This window comes from Mercenaria mercenaria, chromosome 2 (assembly GCF_021730395.1).
Source record: "Mercenaria mercenaria strain notata chromosome 2, MADL_Memer_1, whole genome shotgun sequence".
In the NCBI taxonomy this organism is placed as follows: domain Eukaryota; kingdom Metazoa; phylum Mollusca; class Bivalvia; order Venerida; family Veneridae; genus Mercenaria; species Mercenaria mercenaria.
Window position 1 is genome coordinate 87,399,174 of NC_069362.1, and position 20,725 is coordinate 87,419,898.

The 20,725-nt window shown below is 34.9% G+C and overlaps 1 protein-coding gene across 1 annotated transcript; it reads left to right on the forward strand.

Moving 5' to 3' along the window:
• The first annotated feature begins 5,198 nt into the window (after nucleotides 1-5,198).
• Nucleotides 5,199-15,693, forward strand: LOC123562884 (ovoinhibitor-like). Its single transcript, XM_045355472.2, has 6 exons — nucleotides 5,199-5,353; nucleotides 10,373-10,537; nucleotides 13,914-14,120; nucleotides 14,539-14,657; nucleotides 14,912-15,089; nucleotides 15,512-15,693. The coding sequence occupies exons 1-6, from the start codon at nucleotides 5,335-5,337 to the stop codon at nucleotides 15,577-15,579; spliced, it is 756 nt and encodes a 251-aa protein (XP_045211407.2). The 5' UTR covers nucleotides 5,199-5,334; the 3' UTR covers nucleotides 15,580-15,693.
• Nucleotides 15,694-20,725: the final 5,032 nt, after the last annotated feature.

Consider the following 20,725-nt stretch of genomic DNA (forward strand, 5'->3'; position numbering starts at 1 on the left):
ACCATCTCAATATGTGTGTGTAAATTAAGACAGTGTTATGTGATGTGACATTTCGTCTCAAACATGCTATTAAAAAAAATATTTGATCAAGTTGAAAGGCGCTATTTCTAGATGCATAAATTGTAACGTCGTCTTTAGCTCCTTTGATTTTTGAAAAAAATCTACGACGTATTGTCGTCACTTGACCGTCGGCGTCGGCGTTGGTAAGAACTATAACTCAAAAACTAAAACAACTATAGCTTTGAAACTTTGCACACTTATTTATAATCATAACGTGACGTAAGCAAAGAACAATTACTCTGATTAAAAGCATTTTGTCAGAATTATATACCCCATTTTGTACTTAGAAAATTTGATTTCTTGGTTAAATTTGTTTTTAGGTCCACTTTTTCCCAAAATCTATAAGTGCTACAGCTTTGAAACATTACACATGTGTTTATCATCATTAGATTAGTATTCCATGAACTATAACTCTAACATGCAATTTGCCAGAATTATGGCCCTTTTTATACTAAGAAAATTTGCATTTTGTACTTAGTTAGATCTACTTTTCTATAAGAGTTATAGTTTTGAAACTTTGTACACTTGTTTATTATTATATGGTTTGTAAGTAGGTCAAGGACTATAAGTCTCTCTTGCATTTTGTCAGAATTATGCGCCTTTTTAATTTAGAAAATAAGTGTTTCTTGTTTGTTCACTTTTCTTTAATACTTTAGCTTTGAAATTTCATACATTTTTTGTCATCAATCAAGACGAGTAGGAAGGCCAAGAACCATAACTCTTTCTTGCATATTGTCCAGCACTTACAGACGAGCGATGGCACCCGCAGGCGGTGCTCTTGTTATATTATATAACAGTCATAATATACTTCGAGATCTATGATATATTTTAATATTCAACTGCGAACATCCGCGCTGGAATAATAACATTGTGTGAATCAGGCACTTAGCTTATCTCAACTGCTACACATGTAGAAAAATCGCACCTTTGAGCAGTGTGCAAAACTACTACATGCATAGGCAATGAATGGGGCGTTTGCTATCATATCGGCATCTTTCACTTAACATATTAACTTCAAATGCAGTCTACTGTATTTTAACTTTACTCAATATATGAATTAAGCGTGCATATAGAAGTATATTCATAATTAAATGTCATGCAATAACAGTGGAAAGAATATCTGTCAAAGTTTTAATTGTAGTACACAATTATGCTGTGTTTTTCTAATGTGTACTAATTTAAACCTAATGCATAGTATTGTTAAAACACATAAACATGTCAATTTTATGTTTACATAAACTATATTAGGTAATAGTTCATGTTCTTAAATATGAAATTTGCATCTGATATACCTAAGGTACGGTGGCACAGAGGTGACATAGGTGTTTTTTTACTATTACGTGCGCACATAATAACTAATACGTGCGCACGTATTAGTATAAAAATCAGTATAAGTTTAAAAAACATCACCGCACGTATTGGTATAAAAATATCAGCCCACATATTAGCAGAAAAAACATCTGCGTACGTATAACTTATGACGTGCGCACGTATTAGTTTAAAAACATGTGTACACGTATAACTTATTACGTGCGCACGTAATTGCTAACACTTGCGCACGTATTAGTTTTAAAACATCTGCGTACGTTTAGGTATCAAAAACGTCAGCGCACATGTAAGTTTAAAAAACATCTATGCACGTACTGATAAAAAACATCTTCGTACGTATAAAGTAATACGTGCGCACGCAGTAGCTATTACGTGCACACATAATAGTTTATACGTGCGAAGATGTTTTTTATACTAGTACGTGTGCTTGTACTTATATGTGTGCTGATGTTGTTTTTTTTTGCACTAGTACGTGCGCACGTATTAGTTATGTGCATTGTATTGATGTTGTTTTTTTCCTTCGTTTTTTTTCATACAGCTACACTGACAAAATCCTGATATAACAATGAACTCACATCTTTGGGTCAGAAAATTAAAGACTGTTAGTATGAATAACGTTTATAATCCAATACATGTATGAACAAAGTTCATGCAGACAACAAAGAAGTCTCGCGAACAGGCTCAATTAAGCCGAGGCTGCAACATTTTCGTTTTTGTCGTGTTGGACATTTTTATTTTATAACAGTTATTTTCTATTTTTCTATATCTTTTTCTTTATGTTTTTAGTTTACAACTAATATTTTGTAACAGTTTGGCTTCAAAAACACAAAAAAATGTTACAATACTCTACTTCACAAAGTCACAATGCACTTGTAGTTAATAGGTTAAACTTGACACTTACAAACGAAAAAAACTGATGACAAACAGTCTGCAAACCAATCTGTCAAGTCAAGTAATACAATCGAAACAGAAATCTAAACGTAGCATAAGGGATTGAATCTCTAATTTGTTTCTCGTCAATTTCAGCACAGGGTGTAATATAACGTCTGGTGCGATTAATATTTCACAGTAAGTACAGTGGGTCAGACAGGAGACATATAAAGGCATTGACATTTTGGGGTATCAGATTGTAGTCCTAACTAATATACAATACAATATCCAAAAAGGACTGATTTCTAGATTAGATGCACCCTGTGAAATGATAAAAAGTACGAATAAATAAGACAAGCAAGTATTATATATGAGAGTGAAATGATACGAGAAAAATTGAAATAATTACGAGATAGTGACCTTAATAAACTCTCGGTATTATTTCACAGACGCATATATCACTGTCAAGATACGCATCCAAACTGGTCTACTTTTTTTGAAAACTAATCGAAACTGAATGCTTTAAATAAATTATTCTTCCTTCCTTCAACAGGTAAATTAATTAAAGAATCATGACACTTTAATGTTCTGTAAAATGTTTAGATGTAACTAAAGATATTTCAGGTAGATTAAAAACGAATGCTATTGAACAAGTTTTCAAGTATCATATACCGTAATTTCATTTCGTTAAAGAAAATAAATCTGACGTGAAAGGTTTGTAGGAGTGATAACTTAATAGCACCCGATTTACGGATTAATGTCAAAACGAAATCGCATTTGTGATAAAGCTCGTCGCTGATCACGACAAAGATTCCGAAAATATCTCTCCTCTGTTATTTTCTTTAATCTGGACAAAAACATACCACCGTGCCATGTTTACAAAACTGTAGGTGTTGTTCTCCTGCTACTGTAGAAATTATTCAATTCGTTTCCTTATCAAAGATCACAAAAGTACAGTAATGTCTCGAGTCAAACATAAAATGTGCCCGTGGTTAATGTCATGTCTGCAACTTTCAAAAGATCGGTATAAAACAATTGTTCCTCGGTGGCTAAACCTTACATTGATGTTCCGCATTATGTTGATGACAAAAAAGTGACAAAAATACAGTACACTTTTATTAAAGTAAAAACTTTAAGGAAAATAGCAAAAGGTAAAATATATATACTAAATGGACATTTATGAATCCTTATACATGTATGAATTGTCTGACCTTCTTATTGACAACCCGGTCGAATGCAACCACGTTTTTGCTAAATGACACTGATGCTGATGAAACTTTTTTATAGGCCGCACGGGGCATACGACAAAATATGTAGTGGAGTCTTGGAGTGGAGTCTTGGAGTGAGATCTTGGAGTGACCTTGGAGTCTAATTTTTGATTTTGGAGTCAAATTAGATATGGTTTTTCATTCAAAGTGTGAAAAGTTATTAAGATGAAAAACAGTGGTATTATTGGTGAAATTTCATAAGAAGAAATAGAGTAATAATCAATGTATGTAGCTGTAGCTGTTGCAAACAATAATAAGAACTGTGAATGTTGCGACATATATTTTTTCAGGATGTGTTCTAAAATCTTCAAATCAAGATTGGATCAGATAGTCTTATATATCAAAGTTTCCTGTTAGGATTAGGATATGATTTCATCACAAATTTATTTATCACAACATTACATTTATCTTCAAAGTGAAGCTCATGAGATAAATCTGCACCAGATATCTGAATTTGATGTCTATTACCCATATGCCGAATTACTTTGATATCTATCATATCATTGTAGTGGCCAAAGTTGTCTGCAAGGCAAGGGTTAAGTGTGGTCAAAAGAGCCTTACTTGGTTTTGTTTTAAGTTAACCTGACATTTATCACATGACTGCAGCATGCAAAGTACGCACTGTACTATCTTCAAGGTCAAGGTGAGAAAGAGCCCCAAAATATCTCCAAAAATCGCATTGTCGAAAAATAAAATTTGAAATATCAAAACATTTGATATTGCAAGCGTTTCAAAGTAAAATTACTATGGGTTAAATTAAGGAAAACATTACCAATTCCCGCATCTGTCACGAAAGGCTGTAGTCTGCACACAAAACGTTTACAAATGACTCTGACTAAAGTCCTTAAAGGGAAAGGCAATGTTGTTCTTAAGTTAATTCCATCTGCTAGGACTTCCTAAAACTTTTAAAGAAATGAAATAATTTTCAAAATCGGCTATCAAATGATAAAGTTATGAGCATTTCAATATTTACTAAAAATGGCGGCCATTTTGTTCCCATGGCAACAAAAAAACAAAATGGCGAATTTATTAATTTCTAGATACATATTTGATCTGTATTTACTTATTTCTGTAAATAATTTGTCTTCTTTTTCCTGCTATAACGAAAAAAACCACCATGTTTTACATCATACATTCAAGAAACGTATGAAATTAATCTATTTTAAAGATTATTTGCTAATTAAAGAATTCAGCAGTGTGTAAATGACGTCATAAACACACTTTAATGGCTGTCTCCGCGATCAGCCATTTTCCTTAATTTCAAACTGCCATATCTTTTTCAATAGTGGTCCGATTTTAAAAATTTGTTCAGCGTTATGGGGATAGCTTTCATATCAAATTAACTTTTTTAGGCATTCCTTGCCCTTTAGTAGCAGTCCAAACTATGTGTGAAACAGTTCTCGTCTACTTGTATATTGTTACTGTATTCAGCCTTACATCACCATTAACACTATTTCGGAGCCACTGGCAAGGCACGTACATGGATATGGTTGTATATTTGTGACCGCAAGCAAACGGTTTGTTATGAATGCACAAGCTGATGGCTTCACTGTACCAAAGGGATCGGTATTGAGTTCTATGAATTAACATAATTTAGGTTTGAAGTGACATCAGAGAAAATTAAAGTACTGTTTTGGCTTTTACGTGATGAAAATCGAGATAAGTGAACGTTAAAATCTATTAATAGAATACTTATATCAAATTACAGTGACAGTGACGGCCTGGTTTTCGTCCATGCCAGATAAGGACTTTATCTGATAAAGAGACATTTATTTCATTATTCTTTATATTTGTAGGCCTACATAAAATGTCGAAATCAATCGTATGTAAGTATAATTTATACTTCAATTTACTATTTGCTTATCATTTGTAATAATATACTAAAGTTTAGATTCTTTTATAATTTGCACCTGTCAGCGGTGGGAAAATAAATATCAAGGTACATAAGTGCAACTTGACCAATATATATCATGAAATTAATTGATACTGATTAAATTGTTTCCTTTTCAAACAAAATCACAATTCCAAAATATATTCCATTTAGGAACTTCGGAGGCGTAACTTCTCCAAAACTAAAACTCCAGCAAACGAGTTAAATAATGTTAATTTCAGAAAAGTGCTTCAAATCTTTGCTTGTTATAATGACTATAAACCCAGCTGAAATAAGACATTACACAAAGAAGTCATTGTAAACTACTTTAAAGTTTTCTGTGAAACGCAGACAGGCGCTTATTTGAGAACACCGGGGAAGTTTTGTACGGAATAGATATGGTAAAGTCAATGCCTGATCATTTAAAATTTCTGTGAAACTGATAATCTTTCATCAAATATTTAAAAACACAGAAAAAGATCAAGAAAGATTACCGCTGTTTTACATTGTAAATTAAAGACATGGAATGATTGTATTTTGTAAAAAGAAACATTCTAATATCAATTGAACTGAAATTTATGGTGGCTGATTTCTGCCAGTGTCGCCAGAACGATGTTTTCACATTTGGCGTTGTCTCGTTCTGTCGTTCTGGCGCCCCCCAAATAACGAAGAATGCAACTCGACAGAACGACACTTATAAAACGGCCCCCCCCCCAAAAAAAAACGTCGTCTTGGCGTTCTGTCGTCCCCGTCAGAACGACGGAACGAAACAACGCCAAATGTTTTGGCGTTCTGGCGCGTTCCGGTAGAGCATGTGCAGTGTTAGTAAACAAATCTGGATGAAAGAAGTATAGATTCTGAGAGTAACTTTATGTTTTAAAACACAGTAAATAGTCTAAATACTGAACGTTTACATTATACAGCGTGATTTGTCATTTGGCATCGATATTATAATGAGCCCTTTATTATACTCTAGTAATTGTACACGCAAGAAAACTATTTTATTTAATTTTCGGCATTTTTGCAATTGTTCTTTGTTTCATATAAAATTCAGCTACTTCAGAACAATATTGATACAGTGTCTAGATTTTCACTCCGTCGTAGACCTATTTTCCAAAAGATATCCATACATTTGCTTCAAGAAAACGAAAAGAAAAAGGGGTGTTAAATAGTATGCAGTGAAATGCAAGTCAACTGAACTCAGGTACCCTCATATTGCCGCATTTCAGAAAGCGGTCCGCATAATATAAACCCTACTTTAGTTTTCAAGTAAACAACTCGAAAACATGCGAATATTAGCATGAAAAGTGTCTTATTTTATGTAAAATTCATTCCACGAGTGAAATAATGCCCATTTGGCCCCAGGTTTACGCGCAATTGCGCGAAAAATGAAAATATTACGATCGATTCATTAGGGACTTCTTTCGACTACACCACGGAAGCACATTTTTGACCGCATTACTGCTATATAGCCTATGAAATATGACAACACTGCGCATGCTCTACCGGAACGCGCCAAAACGCCAGAACGATATTTTCATGTTTGGCGTTGTTTTCTTTCCGTCGTTCGACAGAACACCAAGACGTCGTTTGTTTGGACGCGAATGAAACAAAGCCAAAAAAAGAAAACGTCGTTCTGTATATTTCTTAACATTTATGTTTATATAAAATGTTATGGTATGAAATGATACGGCTGAGCACAGTTACTAAAACCAGTGGTTGTTCCTACTCGGTAATAACGTTGTTAAGGAGACGGACAGTGACTGTTGCTATGGAATGAGCAATTTTGTCGTTTGTTTGTTCTTTTATAGTATGAAAAAAAAAGTTAAACTTCCTTTTTATAAAACACAACATGACAGGGTAGAATTACAAATTAGTCTGAAGTAATAGTAACTGTTACGGAATACAGTGCCGTAACCAGACCTGAAAAAACACCGAGGCAGATTTTTTTCGGGAAAAAGTTTGTTGCATATTTGTATTATCATGTGTATATGAATTATTGTTTTGTGATTGATTTTATTGACTTTTGATGCCTATTTAAATGGTATATATATATATGTAGATATATGGATATATCCTTACTACACCTGGTATGTTGGAACGTAATTCTATTCATTCCGTGAAGTGCCGTTATATATACCTGGGATCTTGGAACATTCTTTTGTTGGGATCTTGGAACGATCATAGATCATCAACAAAAGAATGTTCCAACAAACCAGGTTATACCGGGCGTATATATAAGTTCAACATGTAACAAATTTGCAGGATCACGAATTCTATTTACGAAGTTGTAAACAACAGATGTTATATGAGTGCTACATCAGGTTCCTTATTAACATTTGTCTTATATTCCCCAAGCTTTATCACGTACATTTTAATTCATAATTAATAACTTTAGTAATATGTTAATTCAGACGTGATATATATTTAGTTTAATCATATTCTATTGCATATTTTCATTATATACATAATATACACATATCTAATACAGAAGTATGAAAATAGCAAATGGGTTGGACTTTAAGTTATACCAACATTATAAGCAGCCCTTCCCACTGCGTCAAATAATTGTAGATTAAACTAATAGCGTTGGTCTACGGATCGTGGGGTCGTGAGTTCGATCCTCGGGCGGGGCGTAACGTCAACGTGATATATATATGATGTTTATCTAATCAATATTCTAATTGGTACGTGATGTGTAATATCTGTCATGCCACCAAAGTAGATAGAAGTTATAACTTAACTTAAAATGCCAATCAGATGTTTTACTGTAAGTCCCTTGGACGAGATCTAAAAGTCTGTGGAATCGGTTTTTCTGTTGTGTATTTATCCGAGTAAACATGAAATAAGAATAAAAGTTGTAGTAAAACTTGTAACTGAACTTGTTACTAACTATACGATCACGGGTGTGACTATGTTATAGAGTGTTGCATATATGGGCATAGGTACAAACTACGATTTTACAAGTGAACAATTAATTTGAACATTTTTCCTTCAATCTATAAAAAGCATAAAAATTATGCCACTTTTCGACTTAGCAATTTTTGGTTAAGTGTTCGTATGTAAGCTAGTATCTTAGTACCCACTAACGGGAATGGATTGAAACTTCACACAGGTGTTAACTGTGATGATATGACATGCAGTGTATAGGTTCTATAACTCTATTTTGCATTTTTATACTATTCTTTTAAAGCCCTTTTTGGACTTAGTAAATTTTGATTAAGCTTGTATCTTAGTACCCACTGATTGGATTGAAACTTCACACGCTTGTTAACTTTGACCTTCATTGGGAGCGTTGCAGTCCTTCGATAGCTCAAGTTATTATTTTAATGATACCACTAAAATCCACGGATATATTGTGGGTCATTTAGTAACACATGTTTTGCTAACTGAGTCAATTGGCAATACTATTAAAACCGATCAGTACTACATTTTGCCGAGAAGCAAAGTCTCTAATATAACGATATAATTGTTAATAAAAGAATAATGATTACAAATAAAAATAAATATTTAACAGCAGTTTTATTTTTAAAATTCACTTTGCAAGTTGCTTTTAAATTAGTGGCTAATCTAGCCGAATGTCTTCCAATTATTCATAATCATATTCTTGTCTCAAATATCATGTCCGACTTTGACAGAAATGATCTCTTTAGCCAGTATCAACATGGCTTCGGGACAAAGCATAGCTGTGAAAAACAAGAGGTATTTGACAATCTTGAAAATGGTCAACAGACTGACGTCATCGTCATCGACTTTAGTAAAGCCTTTGAAAAGGTTGACCATTAACTGATTCATAAGCTCGACGCCCTGGGAGTCCACCCATTAGCACCCCATGGGATCAAGTCCTTTCCTAAGGACCGAGCCCAAAGAGTAGTTGTGGATGGCTTCACCTCAGATGAACTTCCTGTTCTTTCTGGAGGATCATTCGTTGGCCTTGTCTCTTCCTAGCCTATATAAATAACCCTCCAGAGTCCATCAAAAGTAAGTCACAACTTTTTGCAGATGATACTATTGTCTATCTGACGGTTAAACCCTTCCCTACAAAATCTCCATTCCTTAGAAAGCCTGGGAAAAGGACTTGCCACTGGAGTTCAGTCCGGATAAGTGTGAAGTATTGAAGATAACTAGAAAGAAAAAACTTATCATCTACAATTATACACTCCATGATATAGCACTAAAAACCACAGAAGTTGCTAAATACCTGGGCGTCACACTATATAAATATCTCAGTTGGTCAAAACATATTGATAACATCACATCGAAAGTAATTCACTTAGATTCATCAAAAGAAATGTCAAAACAAACAACAGAAAAGTAAAAGAAATAGCTTACAACACCTATGTTTTCCCACAGCTTGAATACTGTTCCTCTATATTGCACCCATGGCACAAATCCCTCACATACAAAATTGAACGAGTACAACGACCTGCAGTTCGTTACGTATGTAACAACTATGGTAAAAATGTAGTGTCACCCAAATGCTTAAAGATCTCAACTGGTAATCCCTTGAACAACGCCGCATCAAAAATTCCTTTATTATATTTTTAAAATAAAGTACAGCCTTATTGCGGTTGACCATAACCACCTCGCACCTACTAGGAACATGATCCCTTGATCCCACAATCTCATACGCAATACCATTCTAATTCCTTTTTTCCAAGAACAATTCCTTCCTGGAATGGTCTTCCCCTTCTTATACAGTCCAGCCCCAGTATGATTCTATTCACTGAGGGGCTGGCAACTGTAACCTTCTAATCTTTATCTATGTTTTTAATCTTAGTAATTGCTGTTCTTTATAACTTTGCCCCTAATGATCTTTTAAATTGGTGGACAGTACACTGTAGATGTAGATTATGTCTAAAAAGGTGAAGTAAAGTAGTTTACATTTGACTTTTTATTATTTATTCTTATTTTGACCTTGAATATTTGTCATAATTAAGCTTTAATGTTTCAGACTTGTTTTTACGTTATTCAGGTATTTTACTGTGCTTGGGGACTGTGCGTGGCAATATCCGGCAGGTTTTGTTGCCAGGTGGCGGCCCTGCGTCATCATATTATGGACAGGCACATTGTGACGTAATCTGTGACGAGGAATCATACGCTACTACGTCCGTCTGTGCTACTGACGGAAAATTGTACAGTAAGTTAAGGACTCAATTCCCTTTGTAAGGTTTAAAGAAATTTGCGTCTACTCTGAGGCCGGTCATATGAATTAATATTTTTCTAGAGCGAGAAAACTCAAGAAAGGGAACGTGGGACATTCCACGTGAAAATCTTATTTTAGCCCCAGCCTTTATATCCTTATGTCACGTAGCTTATTTCTTATCGCGGTGAAAAAAGGTACACATCTTACGTCATATATAATCAATGTTTCTTGAAAATGCGTGTCGTCAAATTTAGCTTTTAATTGAAAATAAAATTTGTCATTTCAGCACAATCTATGGAATCTTTAAGATGTCTAGTTACCTTTGACGGTAGACTATACACTATATAAGTGCTAAATAACAGAGAGGTCGCGACATAGAAACGTGTAAAAATAATGTAATAATAAGCAGCCGATACTCTTTCGTAAATAAATGTCTATTCTTGCATAAACACTACTTTTTTCCACTGGACCCGCCCGTGTATTAACGGGAGAAAAATCGCGTATAAAAAGGCGATTCACGTGTTGTTAATACACGATTTTTATTTTTGAAATGCTTTTCCAGGGCCGGACATTTATCCATAAGGTATATGTGTCTTGTTTCTTCCATAATAACCTCTTTCTGTAGCATAAAAGATACAATCTAATCCATAGTATGTTTTGCTGTATCATTTACCAACACAAAACGCACTGCCTCAAAGCACTGGCGCCAGATCAGAAAGAAAATGCCTCTGTACATGTTATACCTTACCCCTAGGTATTCTATAAGAACCATGGTCGTGAACGGGAAAATATACTAACCCATTTCAAGAACGTATTTCATACCTAAAACACGCAGTTCAGTAAATGTGTACTACTGATATTAAACAAGTGGTAATTATCTTCCGTTGAGTACCGGTCATATTTCTTCAATACTTCTTATCTTAGAAAAACAACGTGTAGTTTACAGATTTTTCAGTGGTACACAAAAAACTTGATTGAACTTCCCTGATGAAGTTCCGGTCTAGATTACAGACACGCTGTGATTGGATGATGTAAAAATGTTGTCAGTCGTCATTTTACTACACGTGTACGCTAAAATGTTTATATGCAGCATAAATGTGCAAAATGAATTAAATAAATAGAATAGATTTATACCAATGTATGATTTCAAATTCAAAATCATATACAAGATGAATTTCATTCATCATTTCGAGTCTTATCGTAAAACTGTGAATATACTATGCCCCAACGATAACTTGATATTTACAAACATGACTATAAATAGATTAAAATGGAACATAGGGAATTCAACATTTTACTAACATGTTACAATCTAAATATTTCGAGGTTTTGTACCAGTTAAGAATTAGCTCAGTGGTAAAGCATACAGTCCATATTCAACAGATGTTTTGCCGTGTGGGTTCGAAACTCAGCATCAACGTTTATTTTTTTTTTCACTTTTGAATAAAAATTAAGATTCCTTCATGAGCTCTGTGACAACACGATAGAGGTATCTAAAGGCGAGATGGCAAATCGGAAGGTGTATTACATAACAAAGATGATATTATTAAATGCACTAAGCCATGCAAATAATGAACATACTAGTGTCTTATATAAAGACATATATACAAATACAAGTATGCCCACGGGCAGAATGTCGAGCCCACCAGCACCTTTGACCTCTAAGTGTGACCTTGACCTTGGGACCTGCTTCTTACGCATGACACTCCGTCTTATAATGGTGAACATTGACGTTACTTGTCAAGTAATGTGCAAGCATTATGAATGGTTATTTCATCCGTTATCATGAATTAGACTCGTCCTCGCGTTTCGGCGGGAACCACGTTATCGTTGGGGATTAGTATTGCATTCTGTTGTTTTTGTTTACATTTCGTTTATCATGTGCACACTGTCGTGACCTCTAGGCCGGATGTTCATTAGGGGACTTCACGCAAGTTTTTTTCTGTAACGTTGACTAAAGCATAAAATATATGGAGTATCTCTGCAATATGGAATATTGAGACACTGTGACTGGTGCACGATGGAAGATAAATTATCGCTTGTTTAATATCAATAGTACACATTTACTGAACTGTGTATTTTAGGTACGAAATACGCGATTGAATTGGGTTAGTATATTTTCCCGTTCATGACCATGGTTCTTATAGAATACCTAGGGGTAGGGTATAACATGTACAGAGGCATTTTTCTTTCTGATCTGGCGCCAGTGCCCCAAACAATGTACTTACTCGCTCCTTCCTCTGTATATCCACAGACGCTTGGGGTTAGGTGAGTGATGGTATGATAATTTATTAAAAAAAACTATGGAAAAGCAAGAGATTTTTGCAGGCCAGAGCAGCTCACCTAACCCAAGCGTCTGTGTGTATATCCCTTTTTTTTTTTTGGAATTCAGCATTGGTTCAGTTTTTGTCGGTAACCGTGAATGTACTGACTTGCGTGCAACTTGTGCGATAATCATGTTGGTGATGCCGGTATGCTTTTATCTAATTTCTAGCATAATTCGTATAAATCTTGGATGTTATTCACTATGTTTGTAGGGAGCAGAAGCCCTTGGAATATGTTTGTGATCTCGACCAAATATACCCGCGGGTTTCTGCAGACGTTAATATACAAAAAACAACAACAAAAAAAACGTGTATTATCCTTGCATTGCTACATTGTTCAGTTAGGTTAACTGCCAACTGTTACACAACTGAAATATTGCTGAGAACCTGCGTTACACCCAAAACAAACAAACAAATGAGCCACACCATGAGAAAATCAACATAGTGGGTTTGCGACCAGCATGGATCCAGACCAGCCTGCGCATCCGCGCAGTCTGGTCAGGATCCATGCTGTTCGCTAACGGTTTCTCTAATTACAGTAGGCTTTAAAAGCGAACAGCATGGATCCTGACCAGACTGCGCGGATGCGCAGGCTGGTCTGGATCCATGCTGGTCGCAAACCCATTATGTTGGTTTTCTCATGGCACCGCTCAAATCTATGTTGTCGGACGATTTTAGCTAGCCAACGTTCGATGCTTGTCAAATGCATCCAGGGACTTCTCATGATTACTTCCGCCGAGTGGATAACGAACTGAATGCGACTGATTTTGTATATCAGCGGACAATTCCTCGGTGTGAAATTTCAAAATAACACAATATTTTGACCAAAAATGGCATTTTTTTGTAAGAGAACAAAAAAAATAAAAAACCCCATTTAATTATTGTTTTAAACCATGCGTCGTTTTTGCAAATGTTTCTTTTACTTTACCGTTATGATTATTGTTGTCCAGTAGACTAGCAATAAAATTTATCACGTATACAGGTTGCAGTGGTTATATATCTATTTGAGAATATATCAGTATGTAAAATACTTCTTTTTCTCTCAGAAACGCAATGTGAGTATCAGAATGCCCAGTGTAAGGCAGCAAAGAGTGGAGATGTACTCGGTATAACAAGTTACGGGGCTTGTGTGACCTTAGACTCAACTTGTGACGTTGCTCTTCAGACGAGATGTTTTCCGCATCGTATATTGATGAACACCGGAAGTGGCGATGGGTTTGAACCTATCTGTGGTTCAAATAATGTAACTTATGGTCAGTTTAGTTTAGCTATTGTTATTTTTTAGAACGTGACCATTGCATATTAGTATCAGTAGTCCTTACACACAAGTAGAACAACATTTCATCAACACTTGCAATACAGCGGGGATAGCTTCTCTTCTGAGATGGTGTTTTAAAGTATATTACATGTATATAAATAACACATGACAGTGAGGGTGTTATTGATATTGTCAATCCGAAAAATGTATTAACACCCGAGCCGATAGGCAGCTTTTTAAATGAGCATTACAGTATTTAGCGTTAAAAGTGTTTTAATCATCACTTTTTACTCTGTACTAGTGTTACTTGTTCAATTTACGGACAAGTGCCAAAAAAAGAAAATATGTTGTTTTTATAGCATTATATATAATATTATGTAAAAATAATGGTGTAGAACCAATTTACCTTGTAGGTAGTGTATGTGAGTTCCGTACAGCCCAGTGCCACAATGAACAGATGCCAACACTCTACGAACCACTGACTCTGCTCCACACTGGCGAGTGCCAGCTTGATACAGCAAACCTTTTAATGGTTAGAAATATATATAATAAAAAGTGCAGCAGACAATATCATTAGATAAACATTAATACCAACACGTAAATCTCATTTGAAACCGACTGTTATTAAACTATGGACAACCATCATGAGTTCTGGTTGCCGTTTAAACGTACATCCCCTAATTGCTTGATGTTCTTTGAAATACATGGTCGAAAGTCTTTAACCTATGTTTGACATTATGGTTTTACATTACATCCGTTATTAATTTTATGTTATTCCTTTTTCAGGTGAATTGCTCACATTATACGATGTCGAACTCAGGACTCGCTATAGAGGGAGGTGCACATGTTTACCCCCACGGAACAGCTTGTCCTAAGAATTATCACCCGATTTGCACACTAGATGGCAGAACCTACTCAAATGAATGCATGTACTGCAACTTTCTGATAGCCACTCATAGCCTACGTATGTACCCGTTAATAGTTATAGCGACTTTATTCATATCCGCAAGTTTTAATATCGTATATTTTCATATAGTTTTGTTTCTATTTAAGAAGTTAATCGATATTTTTCAATGATTTATATTTGATGGAATGTGGATGCTGAAAATCATGTAATAACTTATTTCATAGCCAAAAATATATTAACAAAACTACGATTTTTCTCTTGCATTACAATTGTACTCTCTCTCTCTCCTGTCATCTTCTTTGTTAAGTGGATCTAGTGTTGCACACTTTAAATTTTAAAAATCTGATTTGCTCTCTGCTGGCACGATAGATTGATCAAAATTTGTTAGGTCAAACATATGTAAAGTTTGCATTAAGAAAATAAAAAGAACTTATCATAAGGAGAACGATCTGCATTTAAAACTATTGTTTTCTTTTTAGCCAAGAACAGTTTCGTAACATATGCTCGCCACGATGGCCGTTGCACGAGCGCTGAAATATTTGGTTAATACAACTGCGATACAACCCAGAAGTTCTACAGTTTCTATATTTTCTTGTTACTGTAATAAAAGTTTTATGGAGATCACACATTTTACAGAAATAAAACTCACATGTCATTAATATTTCTTGTTCTGCTTGTTTAATAATTACATCCAAATGAAATACTTGTTCAACCAGTTCGATTACGATAACATGGATTGCGGGCTGATCTTGATCTGCACTGGTCGAAAAGGCAAAATCACTTTTATTATTATTTCTTGAAGTCGGTATGCAAGAAAAAGATTCTGTCACTGGTTATAGGTGCAGAGGGAGCCTCGTTACCGCCTAAACAGTTACCTTCGAGGCCGGATATTCCCATCTGCACCTACAACCAGTGAAATAATCTTATACGCACATACTAGCATAAAATCATTTGCGCAGGTATGAATTAGCGTCACGCATGTCTCAAAAAGTATTTGTAGATTCATCAAACCTTGTAGGATAGTTATTTCAGCATGTGAAGTTGTGAACCTGATGTTTAAAATTGGGATTTCACACAGCCAGTCCAGAGCTATGACCATTGACTTAGTCAAAAATATGCATAAAAAGTCCTAAAATTTGTGTTGATTGTATTTCCAAAACTAGGACCTTGGAAAAGGAAACATTACAGGAATATTAAGCACGCGAAGTTGTGCACCTTAGATTTTGTTATAGATTTCACTCAGTCAGACCAGAGCTATGAGCCTTGACTTAGTAAAACATATGCATATAAAGGGCATACAAACTTTTATCATACCTCACATAAATGCCCAACGCAAATTTCTCATGAGACGATAGAATTTCAAACGATGCGCTTATATACACTTTACAAATACTTTTTGAAAAGAACATGCCACGCAAACTTGTAGGTAGTAAGTATTTTGCTTATACCGTGTTCAGACTGTACAACCGTATTATTCTAGTGCCGGCTCTAATTGGTGGTTAAGATAAAAAAGCCATTAAAATATAATCTAGTTTGCATTCACACTACTCAGTGGAATAAACATGCAGGGGTCATCAATATTCATAATCACTGCTGCTTTATCGTGCAGATATACGAAGGAGAACCATGCGATATTCTACCGCCAAAATGTCAGATTTGATGGGAAATGCATAAATAGATTTAAAAACCGCAATGTTTCACATGTATAGTGAAAAAAAGATGTAGATTAAATTTAAATGTAACATTAAAACTACTTCTGGACGTAGTTTTTAGGTTGTTTTAATGTTACATTAATTTTTAAACCATCTGAGCACGAAGTGCTCAAAGGTCTTGTCAATATTTTACCTTGTGAACACTCTAGAGGCCACATCATCTAGTGTATCTTCATGAAACGTGGTCAGAATATTTGTCTTGGTGATCTCTAGGCCAAGTTTGAATCTGGGTCATCTTGTATCAAAAACTAGGTCACCTGGTAAAATCAAATGAAAACCTTGTGAACATGCTAAGAGCCACATTTTAAGTCCAATGTTATTGGAACTTGTAAGAATATATGTCTTGATGATATCTCGGTCGATTCTGGGGTCAAAAACTAGGTCGCCAGGTAAAATCAAAGGAAAACCTTGTGAACACTAGAGGTAACATTTAATGTCCAGTCGTTACAAACTTGGTCATGATGTTTGCCTTGATGATTTCTTGGATGAGTTCGAAACTCGGTTATCTAGGATAAAAACTAGGTAACCCGGTCAAATCAAAGAAAAATGTTTTGTATGTAATAGGGGCTGCATTTTTCACTGAATCTATATGAAATTCGAAAAGAATATTTGTCTTGATCAAATCTAGGTCAAGTTCGGATATGGATCATCGAGGGTTAAAAACTAGGTCATCCGGTCAAATAAAAAAGTGTGTTTGCAATAGGAGCTGCATTTTTTTTTCTCTGGATCCACATAAAATTTGATCAGAATGTTTGTCTTAATAAAATCTAGGCCAAGTTCGAATATGGGTCATCTGGGGTCAAAAACTAAGTCACCCGGTTCAATCAAAGAAAACCTTTGTACACACAATAGTGCCTGCATTTTTCACAGAATATTTATGGAATTTAATCAGAATGTTTATCTTGTAAAAATCCAGATCAAGTTCGATTATGGGTTTTCTGGGATCAAAAACTTGGCCACCGTCCGATCAAAGAAAACCTGTGTGTGTGTGTGTGTGTGTGTGTGTGTGTGTGTGTGTGTGTGTGTGATAGGGGCTGCATTTTTCAATGGATGATTGTGAAATTTAATCAGAATGATCTTCTTGATGAAGTCTAGGTCAAGTTCGAATATGGGTCATATAGGGTAAAAAACTAAGTCGCCCAGTCAAATCGAAGAAAAACCTTGTGCATGCAATAAGGGCTGGTGTTTCACTGAAATTTTATCACATGTTTTGTCTTGATGAAATCTAGGTTAAGTTCGATTGAGGAGACATTTAGAGTCAAGAACTGGTTGACCAGGTCAAATCAAATAAAAACCTTGTGTATGCTATAGGGGCTGCATTAAACGCCGGATATTAATAAAATTTGATCAAATTGTTTGTCTTGATCAAATTTATGTAAAGTTTGAATGTAGGTCATCTGGTGTCCTTATGTATGGACAATCAGAGATTACATTTTATTCCAGATGTTCCTCAGGTGAGCGACCTAGGACCGTTTGGTCCTCTTGTTTTTAATCCACACTTTTAAACTGTAGTCTGAGCAGGGTGATAGAGTCATAAAGCATTAAAGGACTCTTACATAGTATATGAAGTTGCGCTACTGGTGTTCTTTTGGGATTTCACTCAATCAGACGAAAGTTATGGTCCTTGACTAGGTGAAAAATACACATGAAGTTTTTTAAAAGCTTGTGTTGCATATATCTTAAAACAGAGTCATGAAATCATGTAGGAATATCTTTGTGCACCTGAGTATTTATCTCTGCATGACCAGAGTTTTGTCCCTTAACATAATCAAAAATATGCATTAATGGCATACAAGTTTGTTTCCCATGTAACTAAACATGTGCTCGACTTGGAGTCATAAATATTAGAGGATTGATTGTTTTATACATTGAAAAGTTGTGCACTTTTTGGGATTTCACTCTGCCAGACAAGACTTGAAGTGCATAAAAGTTGTGCTGCATATATCTTAAGAAATATTTCACCTAGAGTTATGAAACCTTATGCAGTGGCAGGAAGTTTGGACACATTACGATGTTGAAAAATCAAATTGGTGAAAATGCGATACCACAATGATGAAAACACGATGTTGAAAAGTTGAAACAACGGAACAATGATGGTGAAAAACAAAAAAGTAGTTGGTACCATCGTGGTTCCGTTGTTTCGACTTTTCAACATAGTGGTTTCGTTGTTCGACTATTTCCATTGCAGTTTTGACTTTTCTCCATCGTAGTTTCGAGGCTTTTCAGCATCGTAGTTTCGAGGTTTCAACATCTTTGTATCGCCTTCCTGTCACCCATGCGCACAAGTCTGTTTGCCTTTACACAAGCTGAAGCGTATCCATATCGTTTGAAGACTCCATTGTTATTAATCCTTTGCGCATGGGCATCTGAAATGCAAAATTAAAGTAGTGATAAGTCAAAATTATGACGACAAAAATCGAAACTACGATAGTGAAAACTCGGAACAACGAAACCATGGTGCTGAAAAGTCAAAACAACAAAACAACGATGGTGAAAAGTCGAATGTACTTTGACGAAAGAACGAAATAATTACGACTTTTCGCCATCGTGGTTTCGTTGTATCAAATTTTCACCATCATAGTTTCTTGTTTTTATTATCGTTGTTTCGGCTTTCCACGATCTTAGTTACGGTTTTTCAGTTTCAACATCGTAGTATCTTTCTTCCGTTGTTTTTAAGCTCAAAATATATAGGCCCTAAGGAATGCCGGAGTATTTTGAAAACTGCCCTTATTTTGTTAAAAAATCTTGTTTACTTTGACTAAATGATTTGTCGTCTTATCGTAAGCAAGTACGTCGTTGAAAAGGGGACAATTTGACCCTTATTTGTTTGGTAAATATAAATGTAACTAAACATCCAGAAAAAGATAAATATGTTCCGTTCAAATATTCTAAGTGGTTGTAGAATTTTGTAACTTTTTAATCAAATTCCTAATAAATACCTTTCTTCTTTTTATTTTTATTTTAGGATGTTTATTACATTACTTCCTGAATTAACATGTTTTAAGTATTGTCAGTATACGTATTTTAAAATCAATTTTCACTACTTATGAATTCCATCTTCACAAAACTTCTAAAAATCGAAATGCATTTACAGTTTTCTCTTCAAGTCATGTTATAATGACTGTTTTCATTCCAAAGTCTTATTCCTACGAAACTTTCTTTTAGGGTATTCTTCACTATGATACTACGTTTACTGTTCAACTTCTTCACAAACGTAACATTCCAAAACTAAAAGTTTGTTAATATATATAGAGACACCGTTACATAAGTCCACGTTTGCTTGTTAAATAAAGAACCAAACAACACTTTTATAGCCATCCAAACAAATCGGCTGGCAAATAAAGCTACCTTTTACTGCTAGTGGATATGACAGTACCCTAATTAAAATTACGCATTGTTGGATTTTGGTGATATTTGTACTGAATACAGCAAAGACGTCATTCATTACAATTGTGTTTCAATCCTTTATCTAATTTAAAAAAAGAAATTGAACAAAAACAAAGATTCGATGCATATCTTTTCGTTAGTACGGAGCTATGTGAAGAGATAGAAAGAACTGTATAAGAACGAAAGCAGGCTGGATACATCAGTCATAAAGCTGTAATAGTAATGTTAGTGATAAATAATACTACCTTTTGTAGAAAATTTAGAAAATTAATATTAAGCATTTATCGTTTTATATTATATAAACTTCTAAAATGCGCTGATTTGATTGGTCGAAATGAACGCACGCGCGGGTCCGCAAAAAGCGATATTGACCTGCAAAAGTGATAATGACTCTTGTGATATCGCTTTTTCTTATATGTACGAAATATGGGCCAGTCAAATGAATGCATTTGAGAAGGGCATATAGAAATCAACGACTTGCTGTGTTGGAGACCACATGTCTAAGAAAATGGTCCTCGTACGACCGGAAAGTACGCATACACAATAATTTTTTGTGAAAGAAGGACTCAAGTCTGTGTGTCGAACGCTTGAATG